The sequence below is a fragment of the Trachurus japonicus genome, chromosome 17 (assembly GCF_045865225.1).
Source record: "Trachurus japonicus isolate A0001 chromosome 17, Traja_1.0".
In the NCBI taxonomy this organism is placed as follows: Eukaryota; Metazoa; Chordata; class Actinopteri; order Carangiformes; family Carangidae; genus Trachurus; species Trachurus japonicus.
In genome coordinates this window covers 12,711,042-12,728,883 of record NC_140923.1, presented here as the reverse complement: position 1 = coordinate 12,728,883, position 17,842 = coordinate 12,711,042, and the positions used below count along the sequence as shown (strand labels likewise).

Genomic DNA, 17,842 nt, shown 5'->3' with positions numbered 1-17,842 from the left:
ATTTCTGTTTTCATTCATTAAGCAGAAACAAAAAAAAATGGGTTCATTTGCATCAATTTGCACTGCATATCATTGACTTGGCCCTGAAACAATATGTCAATCACACACACACACACACCTGCTGCACACACACTCACACGCTGCCAACAGAGACTCTGGAGTCGGTTCCTCTTCCTGACGGCTTTTCTTCATCACTGAGTAATGGTGTCTCACACAACAAAAGCTTAATGTTTCCAATGTGCAGTTTACTTACTTCAGATAAATGCTAAAAGACGTCTGTTTTGTCTCTCTCTTTGTGTGTGTTGTTTTTCAGTGCTATGAATGGAGAGCTACAAGGAGAGGTGCACTCATATGTGGACCAGCTGCCAGTGTCTGAGATCATTCATCAGGTAAGAGACCAACAAAAAAAACAAAAAACACCCAAGGACAGGTGAGAACGACATGGCCCAGGCTGGTTTAATCCGTGCAGCTCTGACATCGGCTCCTCCTCATGATAAAACACAGAGTTTTCACATTTTCTCATATATTTTTGTGTCATTGACATTCACAGCCATTTATTTTTAAGGCGCCGGTGTTTTCATTATTTTTGAAGCGTGTCCATGCTCACCCGCATTTTTTTTTTTTTGGACACAGAACAGAAAGTTATGTACAACATCCGCCGACAGATGTCTTTGTGCCGTTTCTATGGTGACTGCTGTAGGTGTGAAATGCGAGTGCCTCCCGGTCTCGGTGTGTAGGGGCCCACCGTGAAATCCGGCTGAATGGATAGGCGTGATTGTGGCGAGGAATTGTGCATTCACACCTCATTCTCGAATGGATAGTGGCTCTCAGGTGGCCGACCTTCACAAATGAACACCTATTCCTGCTTATTCCGCCTTGTGCTCTGCATTCAGAGCAGCTCGTCTGGTGGTCCTATATCACACTCGTAAGATTTTCTATTATATGGCGAGCCTGTTAAAAGTGCTGTTTCTACACCCACCATTTCAACTTGTGCAACAAAGTCACATTTAATCTCTGCCACAGGCAAAAGCAGTCATTGTTGCTTACATTCGGGATCTAGCCTCGGAGAAACTACTTTAAAATACAGAGAGTACACGCATTAATATGTAATATAACTTCTACACAGTGTTATCTAATATCCCTGCAATAGCTGCTAAATTTGTGAAATTTATGGTAATGATGACTTTTTTTTTTGCTATAGTGTGGAAATATGTTTATTAAATGCAGAGCTTGAAGTTCTTAACCACTGTACCGTGGTTTAGACCTGAGACCTGAGACGCTGTAGAGCGGAGAATAAATAATTAAATGTGTACATATAACATTCTTGCAGCTGGAAGACACTCTATATCTATCTATACCTTGTCTTGAACAATTGACCCTTTGTTGGCCTTCTGATTGGTCTGCTGATCCACCAATCAGAGCGCTTCTCCCCATGTCACATGTTGCACAACATTCTAAGGTTGGACAACCCTGGAATGAAACCCTATGAAACGAGATAGGTAGACAGCAATTTTTTTGGCAAAAACTACTTAATAATTTTTCAATATGGTTAAAATGTGCCTGGGGTTCCTGCAATAGCAACTCACGATATCTGTAACGTATTCCTGGAGTCATTTTTATCCCATTCCCCAAACCTAAGACATCAATAAACATAGGCTACTTGGCCCATGTGTACTGTATAACATATTACTTAAACCTTCTGTTAGTTGAGCTTAATAATAGGGTTTGGGGGTGGTCCACTAGGGGGAGCTCTAGGCATAGGTCAGGGGTTAACTGCAAAGTTTTGTTTGTTGTTGTTGTTGTGTGCAGTGAGCCTGTTTTTCCCTGGCTGTACTGAAGTGCTATTGAAGCTCATTCATTCTCTAGTCCACTCTCTGGTCGTGTTCATAGACAGAGAGGATCTAATACCTTCAAAGTTATCTAGCAAACGTAACATTACCGCTGCTAATGTCTTTTGAACTTTGTGAAGTTTTACGAGGAAAAACGGGAGATCGGCGGAGATTAGGCGTTAGCTTGTAGCTAACGTTAGCTAGCGTCGTTAGCTACTAGCTAGTGAGTGACCAAAACAATGATTTTTCCCCATTTTTCGGAAAAGTCAGGTAATGCCCGTTCAATCGCTATTGAGCCACATCTGTCCTCTATCATGGACACTATTTTTCTGATGCATAAGTTAATTAAAATTTTCTTTACAAGCAATTTAAATCTGCCTAATTTTCAATGGTTTCCAATGGGAGTTAACCCTTCCGTGACCATTGTTTGTCCAACCTAGCAACAGTAACCGTGGGGGGCGGGGCCTTGACAAAGGGTCAATTAGACCTACTCCCTTAATAAAACCTTTATTTACACTTCAGCTCATTGAAGTGTCATAATGCATGTGACCTTGTTACTTTGAAAAAGCTGTGCATTAATGAATAGTCTATTGGTTTTTGTTCTTATAACATCATAGCAATGTTTTGAACTAATTCATCAGTTTTTTGACAGCAGAGGCCTTTTATGCTGTTTGAGGAGAGTAACGCAGATACAAGTGTTGTATCTGTGAGAGTTTGAAAGACGGATGTATAGGACAGGTTTTATTCTTTAGTGCTGTGAAAGTTGTGTCTGAACTTGGATATAACTATCAGACTGTGGTTTCTGACTGAGATAATGCATTTTTCTTCCATTTGGACCCTGTGAGTTAAAGAGGAACTATGCAAGTCCGGTCGCTTTTCCACTGTTTTGCTAACCCTCCTCCCGGCCATGTGCATTTGTTTACAGCGAAGCCAGCGAGAAAGCAATCAGTAGAGCAGTAGATAACGTTATATTTCATACATGATGTAACTTACCATGTGTACATTTGTGTAGTTTAATCTGTCATAAACTAGAGATTACGGGTTACAGGGCCCGTTTAAATGACATCTTGCAAGGTTGGTTTTCAGCCAAGAGACGCAAGAAGTGACAGGCACGTGGAAGGCAGAGAGCCTCCATTCTCCCTCGTGTCAAGTTAAGCCATTTATTAAACCATCACAATTACTCCAAAGCTGTTTAATTAAGGTAAAAATGTAGCATAGTTAGGGGCTGTGTCCACCAGACGCGTTTTCAGCGCTCTGGGCGTCTATTTTACATTCAAACCCTATTGAGTTGGGCGCTCACAGCGCTCAGCGCCCTCGGCGGTAAAACGCCCTGGGCGCTTGCTTCTTTTTGTCGCGGCGCTCAGAGCGCTTCGAGTTGAAATCTGTTCAACTTTTAGAACAGCGCTACGCTCGTCAATGTCACTTTTCCCCGCACTGACCAATCAGAATCAAGAAGGGGCGGGACTTACGTTACCGACAGCAACACAACCGGAGACGTGGCTCGGTTTATATCATGACCCACACTTGTATTGAAGGTAGGCCGACCTCAGGGTCCATGTCAAAAGCTGCCGCTAATGCTATTGTGTATTTCTGACACTCGTTGTAGTGTTTACATTAAACAAGGCCGGAACACGGAAGTGTCAGAGGACTCGTTTTGTAACCTAGCAACAGCGGCATTCTGACGAGGGAGAGAGAGAGCGCTAAGCGCTGGGAAAGCAGCGCTGAGAGCGCTGTCAGAGCTGAAAGCGCGTCCGGTGGACACAGCCCCTTAAGCTAAAAATCCTGCATAGTTCCTCTTTAAAACAAGGATTCACATTGAGAAATGATTAGATCTGGTGTTGTGTCTCTGAAATAGTGTCACAGCTGTCACATGTCCGACGTGTTTCAAGCCAGTGTTGGTCAGTTCTGAGCTGGGCCACTGATCACTAGTCCTGATCCAAAGTCATCTGGTGGTCTGGTCTCCTCTCTGCTGCCTCCGTGTTGGCTTTCATCTTTGCATCATACCAATGCTATAGTGCAGACCTTGTGTGGGCTCACAGTGCAGCGTCTTGGTGCTTGGACTCGTGCAACTCACCGTATGACCAGGGTGTCTAGCTCAGTTACACAAGGGGCCAAAATTTCAAACACAAAGTATGTTGCGGGTCAAACATGGAAAATGTATTGTGATTTCAGAAAAAAATAACGGAACAAAACACATTTATTTTTTTCCTATGCCATTGTGTCCCGATACTTGGCCTCTTGGCTGCAAGTTCATGTATGTTTGGAGTTCGGTCCTGAGCTGAGTGGAGGTGTGCATCAGTGAGACTGAGAGCACGTCTGTGTGCTGATTTGTTGTCAACAGAGCAGACAGAGCTAGTTGCCGGTGCTTCTCAGCCTATTTCTCGTTCATGACCGTACGGTAGCTGTTGCAGTGTGCTATGGGATTTGTAGTGTGAGTAGTGTGAGCGCTACACTGGCAGACCGTTAATAATGGAAATCTGAAATTTTCTCATGGGCCACACAAAATGTATTGCAGGCCAGATCTGGCCAGTTTGACGTGTGAGGTATAAGGAGTTACCTGGCTTGAAGAAGTTTATGATTGTATCCTCTCTAGAAATCTAAATATAATAGTTAGAAAACCCACCACCAACATCTATTGGTGAAAACAGCTTGTCCACCCACCACAAATTTTGAGTTTACCCCACTCATCATTAATTACATTTGAATGAGTGTGGTCAAACGGTTGAGTCGTGACTGGTTTTAAAGGTTGTATAACCAGTGTCAAGTTTACTAACATGAGCTGGTCGTTGGAGTGTGCTTCAGCAGCACTACACCTTAGCTTGTAACACCAGTAGAAGACCAGTCACAGTCAGTCGGTCAGAAAGGTCGTACTGGTCAAACTTCTCTGTGGCAGTGGGATAATTCAGTCCTCACACTGGAGATTTGTTGTACATTTTTAAAGCTAAATGGGAATGACTCTTCCCTCGCTCAGTATAAATTAGCCTTCGCCTTAGGTGCACTGACTAGACCTCATCACCTTGCCGTCCCTCCAAAGAATTGTTATTTCAGATAATAGCAAAAAAGTGGGGCTGTTTAAATGTGGTATTTGTTTTAGGAAAGAAGATGTGACACTTGGCTTGATTTCAGCTACTGGGGTTTGGCATCAGTTAAAGTCCAAGTGTCACATCAATAGCTCTGAGACTTTAAAAGTCAAAGCAGAGGGTCAGAGCAGCTGCTTGTTTCCAGTCCACTTTTCCAAACAGAGGAAAGGAGATATCATGGCTCTGTGTGATATATAAGCGAGAGACAGACGCTTTAAATGAAACTGCAAAAACACAAAAAAAACAAGGTGTTTGATTAGGTCAGATCTGTCAAAGGAGAGTTGACGCTGCAGACGTTTGATTTGAAAATGATTTTTGTCGTCTGTTTGTTGCTGGATACTAAACTATTGGTGTTGATTGCAAAGGTCATATCGAGCTGAACTGAGTAAGTGATGGAAAAATGAAATAAAAAATAAAATAAAATAAATCAGAAAACTCCTCGGGTCTCCTCGTGTCGTTGCCGACTGACATCGGCTTCACTGTGAGCACAGAAGTCGCAGTCATTTGGCCCAGAGAAACGAAGCCGACCACAGGTCTCAGCCCTGTCAGACGCTTATTGAGTATCGTGATGGAAACAGAAGGGGGTCTCCACACCCAGCGGCACTCTGGGAAATTAGCTGGGTGACTGTTTCAGAGTCCGAGCACAACGCAGGCTGGTTTCAGATCTGCTGCTTCCACGAAGAGAGAGAGGGAGCCCCCATAAACTGTGTCTATAATTTTTCAATATGTAGAAGCAATGGCACTGCTGGAAGCATGAACACACACAGAAACACACACACACACTGCTAAGCCTCTGCCGTCTGCTACTTGGCTTCATATCTTGGCTCAATCTTTTGTCTTTTTCTTTTTTTCCCCCTTCCCTCCACCGCTCCCCTGTCTGTTCATCTTCATACATCTTTTTTTTGCCGTTGTTTCTCTCTGTCTTTTTAAATGCACCCACACGTACGACGCACAAACACACTCGTCAACCCGGCGACCCCTGCCAGAGATTTCGATTATCGGCTCGCGCTCCTGCTGGGTTGAAGATGGGAGTCCTGATAGACTGAGTCATCTCGGCTCCCCCTCACTATACTCCATCTGGACCGCAGCAGAATGACCAATGTCCATCAAGTCTATTGACGGCTCGCCCTGTTTTTGATTAGCTGTCATATTGGATGCAGCGCTCCAAGGTGGAGATATGAGATTTATATGGTGGCGCCCCCTTCGCCGTCTGAAGAGCTCGATGCGATCGTATCTCTTTAAGATTTGATCATCTGAGTCGTCTGAAGCTGATTTCGGTTGTGCCATACACCAGAAAATAAATAAATAAAACGAATCTCACTCACTCTGTTCTATCTTCTAAGAAAAAACATTTTTCAATTTGCTTCCAGCCCGGCCGACGCCTTGTAAATAAAGTCGTCAGAGTGAGTGACAGTGGGTATATAAGGCCGTGCTGCGTGGCGTCTGCAGACAAACTTCCTCCCTTTTGTTGCATACGTGGATGTGAGGAGTTGATTAATGCCCTGTCACTGTTGGCAGTTGTCTGGCTGCTGGTGACAGGGTGAGTCCCCTCTTCCTGCCACCTTCTGTTTCCAACCTCACACGTCTCATCACGTCGCCAAAGTCTAATCACAATATGTTCAGTTCTGGAAATAACGAGAAGGAGCTCTCTCTATTTTCTTTTCTTTTTACTCTTGTGTATTTTTTTTTTGTTTTTTTTCCCCCCTCGTCCCTCGCTGCTGTGAGTCCTGGTCTCTGGCGTCAAATTGTTATTTGTTCTTTTTCCAGCTTGACGCCACACCATATGGCTCCGGAGAATCGAAAATGGAAACAGTGAAAATTAATGCTTTCCCTCCCTCCCATCGCCCGCCAAATCCCCTGTTTCCCCCCCCTCACTCAGGCTGCGACAATGACTCTTATCAAAAGTAGATGTTGTGGATTGTGCGGATCACAGGGCCAGACCCAGTCGGACAAGCTCCCTCCATTTAATCAAATATCAATTAGAATTAGCTCTGCCGCTCTATAATATTTTCTCTAAAGGCAAAACATGCCTTTATGGGAGAATAATCATCCCATCCCGGCTCTTGCTGAGGTGTTTGAATGTCAAGGCAGCACAGTGCGGCGTCCCGGCAGCCGGGTACAATAGCTGCTGCTCTGTCACCCGTCTTCTGCACAACGTGAGTTTGCAGCAGTTTTGACCTTGGGAGCACTCGTGTTTGGCCGGGCGTTTCAGACCTCCCTCAACGGCCATTAGCGTCCCCCCATGGCCATGTTAATTAGCACCGATCAATCAGATGGGTAGCCCTTAATTGATTTTACCGGTGAATTGAATACGCAACACAAAGTGTGCGTAATGGAGGCAGAGCTGCTCGAGTGTAGGTCCCTGTCCTTGGCCTTGGTGGGATGTGAATGCTGCCGTCATGTGAAGGTCGACACAAGCTTCATCTTTTTTCTGCTCAGCTGTTCCAATATTTTTATTTTATTTGACTCATTCATGCTTTTCTTTGTCAGGAGAAGATTCATTCTTTTTATTGAGCATCAGAAACTCATGTGTTGGCCAGCAGATAAAACACATTTCCTGTTTGTGTTTTTTTTTTTTGCCCAGATAAAGTATGCATCTATCTATCAAACTTTAAAGTAATGATGACATGCATGCATATTACATTCTGGGCTGTATCAGTCATTTAATCAGTTGATTGATGAAGAATTCATTTTCTACAATACGATAACAATCAATAGTTTATGACTCAATCTAAAATGATAATTTTCCTTATTCTGGTCTCATTTATCAAGATAGAATTTCAAACATGTTCTGTGTTCTTCTAAAATGATGGTAACATTTGGGAGGTTTGGTTTTTGGTTTAATAAAAACAAGCTATTTGAAGATGCAGCCTTGAACTTACAGTACGGCTAACACCATTGTACACTAAGTCACAGTATCAGCTGATAACTTATTGGACAAATGTGTCTCACAGGAGCCAAGGTGGTGTAATTCAGTGGTGAAAAACAGCAAAAGTATCTCAAAATGTATTGAATTTTTTTTTTTCCAAACTAAAGTTCAGTGCAGAACATTTGCAGCTGCTTCCTGCTGTGTGTTTTTGTTTGAAATATCTTTTTTTTTTTGGATAAACCCCTTGAGATGAATCATCTTGTTTTCGAGGGGGTCCAAACATACAGACAAACATGAACTCATCGTACAAACAAAGGACAAACCACAGTTAACATAACGGCATTGGACCAAAAGGCCACAATGGCCAACACTGAGACTGAGATAACGGTGTATATAATGATTACTATCAATTCACCAAATCAAAAATAACATGCATCTTCAATGAAACAGGAGCAGCTTTTACAGCATTTAGAAACAGTGTCAACATTGTCAGAGTGATGACAAGTTTGTTTTTTCATGTGTAAAACATATTTAAGAGACGCTTTATTAAAAACCTGCTTTTTATGTAAAAATAATGTAATCAATGTTGCTATATGGCCAGGTGCAATATCCAAAACACCAACATTTTTGGGTCTTGTTGGCACCATAATAAACATTGTGGTGCTGATCCAAAGCCCTGCAAAAAATTACAACTTCATTTTCAAAAACTTTCATTGCAAATTAAAACCATGCAGACCGAAACCACAGCACAACAACTTCTGATGAGAATACAAATATGCACATTGTTCAGCTCCATTGAAAAACATTGGCTGACAAAACTCCATCAGTCCTATAGATCCTACTGTATGTTCGGTTAATCACAAAAAAAGCGACAAATTCTTATGCAGTGAAAACATTTATTATAAGACGGGTTGTATTTATGACTTTTCACTTTAAAAAAAAAAGAAGAAAAATCGTTTTGCTCATGCGACTGTATCGCCCTCTTTCCTCTGTGCCTCTTTCCTAATGTTTTTCTCCTCACTCCCCTCTTGACATATGCTCCTCTCTCTCTGCCGGCTCTGCTGACGTGGCTTCCTGTCACAGTCGATCCATCTCCCCCTGCTCTTCCTTACCCCAGGGACTTGGGCTTTACACACATGCATGCACACACGCACGCACGCACACACACATGCATATACACAGTCACAGTAGCAGTCACGCATACCTCTTCCTACCATTGTCACAGAGGTCAACTGCCCCCGACGGCCATAAGCTCCCAGTCTCCTCTTATGAACATCTGCAGCCGAGCTCTGCCTCGTCCTCCAGGTGTTTCTCTCTCTTTCTCAGCTCCTCCCCTCGTCTTTCTGCCGACCACTTTGTCACCACGGTCGATTGCTGAAAGTGTCCCAACTCAGATTTAGTTACGTAATGCTCGATTTAAAGGCTTGTGGAGTGAAGTAGCAGCAGAAAAAGAAAAAGAAAAAGAAAAAACGAACACTGAGTTTAGGATTTGGGACACGTTTGTGTTTTGAGATCAGTGGCCATGTCCTGGTTGTCAGACTGTTCGTATGATTATATCAGCGTCTCCATGTAGGACAGATCTCTGCTGTGATGGCTCTGTGTCCTTTTGACACGGGACGACATGGAGGTCGACAGCTCAAGCGTGCTGGGATTTGGGTCTGAAGCCTCTGCTTCGACAAAGCAAGAAGAGCAAATCTCACACATTTCAGGATTGACTGACATTCGAAATGATGACGGGAAACGGGTTCTTTAACAATGGCTGCAAAATGTGCTCGTTATGTAAAACGAAATGTTTTGATTGTACCAGAGGAGTACGTCTGGAGGAAACGGTGTTAGACCGGGCTGTGCTCCCTGATCTTCTGTCTGCTCTGTGATCGAAAGGTGCACATAGAAAGAATATTTGAAAGGCAGAGCGGTAACCTGTCGCTCACTTGGATTCACAGATGAACTGATTGGTTTTTGTTTTGGCCTCTCTAATGTGATTCCTCAGGAGTTCCTTGGTGTTTCACCGTTGTAGGTCGAGGTCAGTGTCTTATTGATTTGACCTGCAGGAGCTCAGCCTCTTCACTTCCTCTCTCCGGATAACAATCAGGACAGAACACCTCCTGTTTCTCCTGCTGTTGCACCGTCTATCTGTCCTCTGTACTTCACCGCAGTAATGATCTCTGAGTTGAAGACGGCAGCAGCTTTCTCACTGAAGTTATTAACCAGAATCAGACACGTCGGTATTGTTAGCAGTTCCATTTAGAAAAGTAGCTCATGAAAAGTTGCACTACCCTACTAAGTCTTGTTCCAGACAGACCTTTAGTTTGTGTCAGAGATGTAGCTTGTTCAGTGCAGTGAGGCCTCAGTTTGAACCTGAATTATCACATATATAAAGAAAAAGGAGAAAAACAAAACAAAGAACACATACACAAATCAAAACAGGACAGAAACAAAAACACAGCATGCTAAAAAAATGAATAAATAAATTCAAAAGTTCAAAATCATACTCTTGCGATCCATTACACAGATCAAGCTCAAAACAAGCTTAAGACTCCCTGTGGCACAACCAATATGAAAACAGAAACAAGAACCCTGCCCACCCAACTGTAACTTAAAGGGATAGTTCAACATTTTGGCAAATTGGTCCATTAGCACCATTTAGCAGTAGGTTTGTTACCTTTAATTGTCGGTGCAAGCTGTTTTTAGAACGGTGGAGCAGAGCTGTGAGCTGCTCAGAGCTACGCTACGGAGGATCATGGGATTTCTTGGTTTCCCTCATCAAACTCATCAAATACACAATCCAACAACTCCAAAACACTCTGGTGGGCAAGATGTGAACTGCACATTCACCACGCTATGAGATAATAACATAACATTATGAGACGGAGTTGTTTTAGAGGTAAATACAGAGACTGCTTGATGAAAAACTGCCCTGACAGGAACGTGCATCAGCGGTTTTGTATGAATTTACCTCTAAAACAACTCTGTCTGGTAACGTTGTGTTATTATCTCATAGTGTGGTGAATGTGCAGGTCACAACTTGTCCACCAGAGCGTTGTGGAGTTGTTGGATTGTGTATTTGATGAGTTTGATGAGGGAAACCAAGAAATCCCATTAGCCTCCGTAGTGTAGCTCTGAGCAGCTCGCGGCTCTGCTCCGCCGTTCTAAAAATAGCTTGCACCGACAATTAAAGGTAACGAACCTACTGCTATGACTATAGGGATTTTGGCAATGGACCAATTTGCTAAAATGTTGAACTATCCCTTTAAGACCAATATGAAAACAGAAACAAGAACCCTGCCCACCCGCCTGCACATTAATACATTCATATACAATATTCATAATGTTCACTGAACAAAACAAAATATGTATATTAAAAACAGTGTCCACAGTGTATCGTCAGCCCCCAGTGAAATACTTTCTGCCTTTAAGACAACCCGTCAAATCCTTCCATCCCATAAACCACTTTGCAATGTCAAATGTCCTTCACAAACATTTCATTTCCTCTCACTATTATTATTCTGTGTGAAGCCTCTCAAAATGTGCTTTTAAGTATGTGAAGCATTCTCCTGTATCACTGAATAACAGACATGTGATGGTATTCATGGAGTCAAAAACCGCCTGAGTAGGACTGTGTGGGTGTGGTTTGATCAGACTTGATTAGCCGTTGCCTAGCAACACAAGGAAACGAGCCCACATGCGTTACCAGAACCTGATTCATAATGTATAATCCTGATTGATGTGTGAAAGTACCTTACATCAATTTTCTAACTCCATCCTGCTCACAGGAAAAAAAGGTCCAACTCTGTCACACCAAAAAAAAAAAAAAAACTAAAGTTCACAAAAGACTCCATTATAAATGATTTTTCTATAAAGTGATTGGAGAAATCGGCTGTCAGGGCCTTTAACACGGTGCCGCTGTTTTTGGACTAAGTGCTTGACTTTGATGTGCTGCTAACCAGACCAGAATCTGTCGTCTGAGACGTTTCCTTTTGTTTCCATCGCTCCCATAAAAGCACTGTTGAGAAAATCAGACGAGGTGTTGTTGTCGTTGTTGTTCGCTGTCTGTTGAAACTCTTTTAGACTTTTAGACACAGCGCATCCAGACAATACTCACACCCCTTCGCTTTTTATTTTCACATTTTGTCATGCTGCTGCAGCACCCCGTCCTTAACCACTCCTACATCATTTTATTTTCACTTTGTCATTATTGGTGAATGTGAAGACTGACAAGGAGGGAAAACACAGTAGAATATAATATAATAAGATATAAAATGGAGAAAAGTGAAGGGTTGTGAAGACTTTCTGAATACAGTGTGTAGAAAAGTCACATTTCACAACCCCATAACTCCTGTACTCCTGGATATTACTGCAGTCTTTTTTTTTTTTTTTTTTTTTTTTTAATTCTTTCAGCCGTGGTTATTGTTGGATGTTGCTGGTGGATGATAAATGAATGCAAGCTGAATATAATAATTACAATACGCCGTGTGAATGCATCTTTTAAATGAGAAGCTCTTTGCTTTGGACCTCCAGCCTTGACTCTCTCCTTTAAGCCCCCGGAGCTCTGGGCCGGTGTCAACTCCAAAAGGCCTCACTGTCTCTCGCTTTAGCATTCTGGCAGGCTGCGGCGCTCTATTGATTTGACTTGATTGAGCTGTTAAATAAATTTTGAGTCAGACGTAATCCAATTTTACTCCCTGTCCTCACTCTTTCTACATTAGAAATTGGCAGCGTTGTCACGTAACCAGGAGTTTGGATTGAAAAGACAGCCTTGAGAGGACAGCTGCCCTGCACACAGAAGGTTGCACAGTGGGCACGAGTGCACAGACACACACTGTTCCTGAAATTATTAACGTTTTTTTTTTTTTCTTTTTTGGTGCATTAGTTACCAGGAGCTTTTGCACTAATAAGAAATTACAGTCATTTTCAGCTGTCAAAGCAATTGATGGTTATTATTCCAAGAGATGTGTTATCTTGCCGGTTCGAATGCTTTTCCGTGATTACAATCAGGTGCAGCGTGTTATTTTAAGACCTGCTGTATAATACGGCGGGTCAAGTTCATCATCAGCCCCTCTCCACACGCTGAGATAATGCCGCTCCGTGTAGCCGGAGGGGAATTATCGCCAGGCGCTGAACAGCCTGTTTGAACCGCAGCCATTGTGGAGCTTTGATTTGATTGGCTGGAGGACAGAGACTATACAGTGGTCAACTGGGACAAAACAAAACTGAATATAACTGAGGTGTTAAAGTGTTACAGTTTCAGCCAGTGGAAGCTTTTAGCTGCCAGAGACACATTTTACCGGCATTTGGAGCTCAGTGGGTGGTAATTTCACCACACACTACTACACGCATATTATTATTATTATTATTAACACACTCTTTTCTACAGTACGTGCCCGGCTTTTATTTTTGTCTTTGCAATCACAGAAAACCGAGTCTAACTGTAGCTACTTATGCCAATTCAGCACTTATCACTTTTCTGAAAAAGTGAAATCCAGCAAAAATATCAGACGTCCACTCGAGTTGTACGGATCAATTTATGTAGAAAATTTCAAGGCAATTAGACAGTTTGAGCTCCGAGATGCCACGATTCATCAGGATTAAATCTACTACTGCTCTTCTCTATCTGCACTGCAAATATCTTATTAAACACATACTCTGGTTATTTTATAGTCACTCAAGCTGAATGAGAGATACTCTGGTATTGAATCTCTCAGGTACAGGCACGAACGTCTTTGACCTGCTACCTGCTACCTGCTTACTACAGCATAGTAGGAGCACTAAGAGTTTTTCTCATTGTGGTGATGATATTTTTGGTATCTGGTATCACTATGTAAATTATTAAAGGGCAATTTCAGTTTTTTACAATCTGGACCTTATTTCTCATTTACTCACCCAGATAACTTTGGCATCATTACGAGTCCTTCTGACGAAATTAGATCCAGCCGAGAGCCGCGTATATCCGTATAATGCGAGTACACTTGGAGTCATTTGGAGTTCTGAGCGGGCCCGGCCGGTCCGAACGACCCAAATACAGTGGGAAAAATAAGTATTGAACGCGTCAACAGACTTGCATGGTGAGCATGCATAGAGGCCATGGCGGTTAAATGCGTTATTCATTGTTTTTTTGTTTTTTTTATAACCGTACCTGCTAATTGCAGGTCTGTCTAAAGCTCTCTGTCTAGTGATGTGCGGATCGATACTGAAATATCGATACTTCCGATACCAGGTCTGTGTGCTCAAAAATCGATTCTCAAATGAAAATATCAATACTTTTGATACTTCATACATGCATATCATTAACAGGAACATGGTGGAAAGTAACTAAACTATTGAGACCTTGTCTAAATGACATGCAGTTTTTAGGAACTACTTTTTCTTCTGCCTGGGTAAGTGCGTAATGCGTAACCCGCTGCTCACTCAACAGTCAGTCTGTCTCAGTCTGTGTAGACAGAGTCAATGGCAGATCGTAAGAGGAGTCATGTGTGGAGCTATTTCAGCTCCACAAACAGCGAAGACAGATATCTGTGGGAAAATTATAAATAATATTTTGGTTTAATGGTTTTATTATTTTACAATATGTTCTTTTTTTAGTGTTTGAAACACCATTTTCACATATTTTGTACGATTGTGTGAGTTCTCTGTTTTTTCAGTTGTTGTATTAGCTTGGCTATATTGTAAATGAGGCCACTACCTCAATATACTTCAGAGTTTAAAATAAATAGATACATATGTTACTCTGATGTCTTGTATCCTTAGGAAGCTATGACTTGAAATACACTACTTTTTTTTTTGATTTACCAGGCACATTAGGTGTATTTGCACAAAGTATCGGTATCGGATCGGTATTGCCGATACCAGCCTGAATTTTACTCAGAAAGAAAATTTGTGGTATCAAACATCACTATCTCTGTCAGTCTCCTTCACTCTTGGACGACTCTTCTTAGTTTTCTTTTTACTCTCTCAGAAATCTTGTGAGGACCCGGTCACATCTGTAACTGATGCCATCAGTTTGTTCTGCAACATCAGTTTCTGAAGGTCTAGAGAAGCTCTTTGCTTTTCCCCGTCATGAGACGCCTCTTGTGTGACACCTTAGTGATGAGAAACCTTTTCATAGGCGTCAACTGGACTAAACCAGCTGATATTACTTGATATGGATTACTTTCTAAATACTGACAGACTCCAGCTGCTTTCTTGACTTTCCAAACCTTTTTGCACCTCCTCCTTTTCTTCATGTGTCCAATATTTTAACACTTTAATTATTACACATTACTTAATTTATGGACATACAGGGTTCCTACGCAAGTATGGAAAGTATGGAATTTAATTTTATACATTTCCAGGTCTGGAAAAGTATGGAAAATGGAAACTATTGTATGGAAATATATTTATTTTATTTATCTTATCTTGCTTTGGTCTTATCTGAGGTTATTTGTATGTGCTATTGTACTTAGCAACAATCTTCTGGAAATTATTTGGTTGCATAAGGGCATACACATTCCGAATAATGAAAACAAGATATATTGCATGCTTTTTTTTTAATATTTTATGCACATCTATTTACTTAAATATCACAAATTATTTGAATTTTTTTACAGAGAAGTCTGGAAATTAGGGTCTGGAAAAAGTATGGAATTTGGACATTTCAAATGTGTAGGAACCATGTACATAAATGTTTGGATTTCTTTGTATGTGTGCATTACTTGGGTTGTTGCCGACATCTGGTGAAAATTTCATGTCAGTAGCTTTATTAGAAATATATTTTCTGAGAAAAATGTTGACGCATTCAATACTTATTTTCCCTGCTGTATATACTCTACAAATTCAGGGTCGGGCCACAGGCTCCCCCCTTTTTTTTCATTTTGTTTCGACCAAGAATTAATGCTCACGAGTCCGGCCTCGTCGTGTCCGGGCTTCAACACCAACTTTTTAATTTTTCAGAGAGGTTTTCTACATTCACAAGAACTTGCACAGAAAATCGACTCGGTTTCTAATTGAGACAGACTTTTTTATTTACTCCAACCTGTAGCCAGACCTCGGTCTATTTGAGACTTCATCTTTATGGTATTGCAGGTTATAGATTACACAGGTACCTTCACACCTGTGGCCTGTCGGTCTGACTCATCCAGCTCCTGCTGCAGTGTGTTGATGAGCTGGAGAGGGAGGAAATATACACTGGGAAGAGTTGAGACGGAGAGAGACAGAGACGTCTGTGGAGCTGTGGTGCAGCAGCTTTTCCTGTCCTGTGTGACGGTGTACCATTGTGTGTGTATAGTTTATGACTCAGGCAGACTTGGAGTGCGCGCTGTGTGTTCATCCTCTTTGCCAAGTCTTGGGGTTTTGGCTTTAGGGGATGCCTTTTCTGCCTAGTGATTTCCCGTCTGGATAATGACAGCTTGTATAGCGACGGATAACAGAAATCTCTTAAGTGCGTCCTCACAGCCTATCTGTAGCTTTGTCGCCAGCGGAGGAGTTAGGAAGATTTTTTAGAGGTTAAATCTCATCTCTTCGCAGAATATTGCCGCCGCATTAGCATATAAATGTGCTCCTTGTGAGATGCATGTTTAATATGGGCGAGATTTAAAAGTATAATCATACACAAAGTGATGATGTGGCAGTGAATGGGACAACACGAGACAGGGGAGGTGTACTGATGAGCTTTACCACCCGCTTTTTTTTTTTTCTTTTTTTATTTGTGCGAACCTTTGTGTTAGTGTGTTTGTGTGTGTGTATGTGTGCATGAAACAACAGATAGTGTACATAAAGTGTTTGTAGAGATAAAGTGAGCCTATGTGTGACTCTGCGTCTGCCTGCCTGCCTGTGTGAATGACAGAACAATCAGCCGTGGCCTCAACAGGAGAAATATACACACTATTACTAACCTGCAATCTCTCCCTCCTCCCCTCCATCCGCCCCCGCTCTCCTCCCTCCCTCCCTCCCTCCCCCCGCCACCGCACCACCCGATCCTGCTCTCGCCTTACCTCGCCTCACCCCCCCCTCCCCTCCCCTTCCCACAGAAACCAAAGCAGAGAGACTGGCATCCTCCTGATGGCTTCATCCTGGGCCTGTGGACTCTGATCCTCCTGGTGTTTTTCAAGACCTACGGCATGAAGCACCTCAAACACATCTTCTGAGTGAACGCTGCAGGACACCTGAGGACTCGAAGCTGCAGACCAGACCAGACCAGATCAGACCAGACCAGACCAGAAGCTCGTTATATTTTCTTCTTTATTTTTTTTCTTACTGAAGATGGAAGGTGCAGCTTATTTTTCCTGGAAATGGAAAAGACGATGAAGGCGGCACCACCACACACTGCTCGTCCAGATACTGTGATGCTGTTGGTTTTTCCTCTTTTAACTTTGGGGATGACTGCTCTCTATGGATGAAATGTAAACAGTTGCGTGTGTATTATTTCATTTGTAACAAAGAAGACGGGACAAATACTTCAAAGTGGTGCATCAAATATGCAAAGCCCTTTCCTGTGCATGGGCACTTCCACTCCAGTAGCGGCACTGCTGCTGCTGCTGCTGCTGCTGCTGCTGCTGCTGTTGTTATTTGCGAAACCAGTTTTCTTCTCTGTGTCTTTTTGAAAAACACTGAAACTTATTTATTTTTTGTGTCGAAAGTTCTGTTTTTTTCCAACCATAGCATAATCGAGTTGATTTGGTTATAAATGCACTGAATTGAGTCTGCAGATAAGAATTTAATTTATTTTCGAGTGCGCGCTGCTCTGCATATTTCAGCGGCAGCGCCTCTTTCTTTTTTCTTTTTTCTTTTTTGTTTAAGTGCTACTCAGAACATCCGCTCGGTCAGAAAAAGGGAAATGTGGGATGAGGGCAGGCTGATTGGCTGTGAGAGCGGCGCGGAGAGATTACTATTTAATGTCTCCCCTGTCCATATACATTACACCCCTTGACCGTCATATCACGCTCGTGAAGGATAACAATCGCACATAATCCCATCTCGCGTGATGGACCCATCCACTTTCCCATTCACCAAATTGCCCTCCCTGTGGAAACATCCATTAGCTCCCCAGCCTTGTACTCTGCTGATTGTATTCTGGGTGATGGACAGCTATT

General features: G+C 42.4%; 1 protein-coding gene across 1 annotated transcript in view; it reads left to right on the top strand.

Annotated features, from left to right (window-relative positions):
• pigk (phosphatidylinositol glycan anchor biosynthesis, class K) overlaps positions 1–17,820 on the top strand; it is a 37,492-nt gene extending 19,672 nt beyond the window's left edge. The window contains exons 10-11 of the mRNA XM_085804735.1: positions 314–389; positions 16,781–17,820. Of these exons, the coding sequence (XP_085660861.1) occupies positions 314–389; positions 16,781–16,897 (193 nt within the window). The 3' untranslated portion in view covers positions 16,898–17,820. The remainder of the gene's footprint in view (positions 1–313; positions 390–16,780) is intronic.
• The last annotated feature ends 22 nt before the right edge of the window (positions 17,821–17,842 follow it).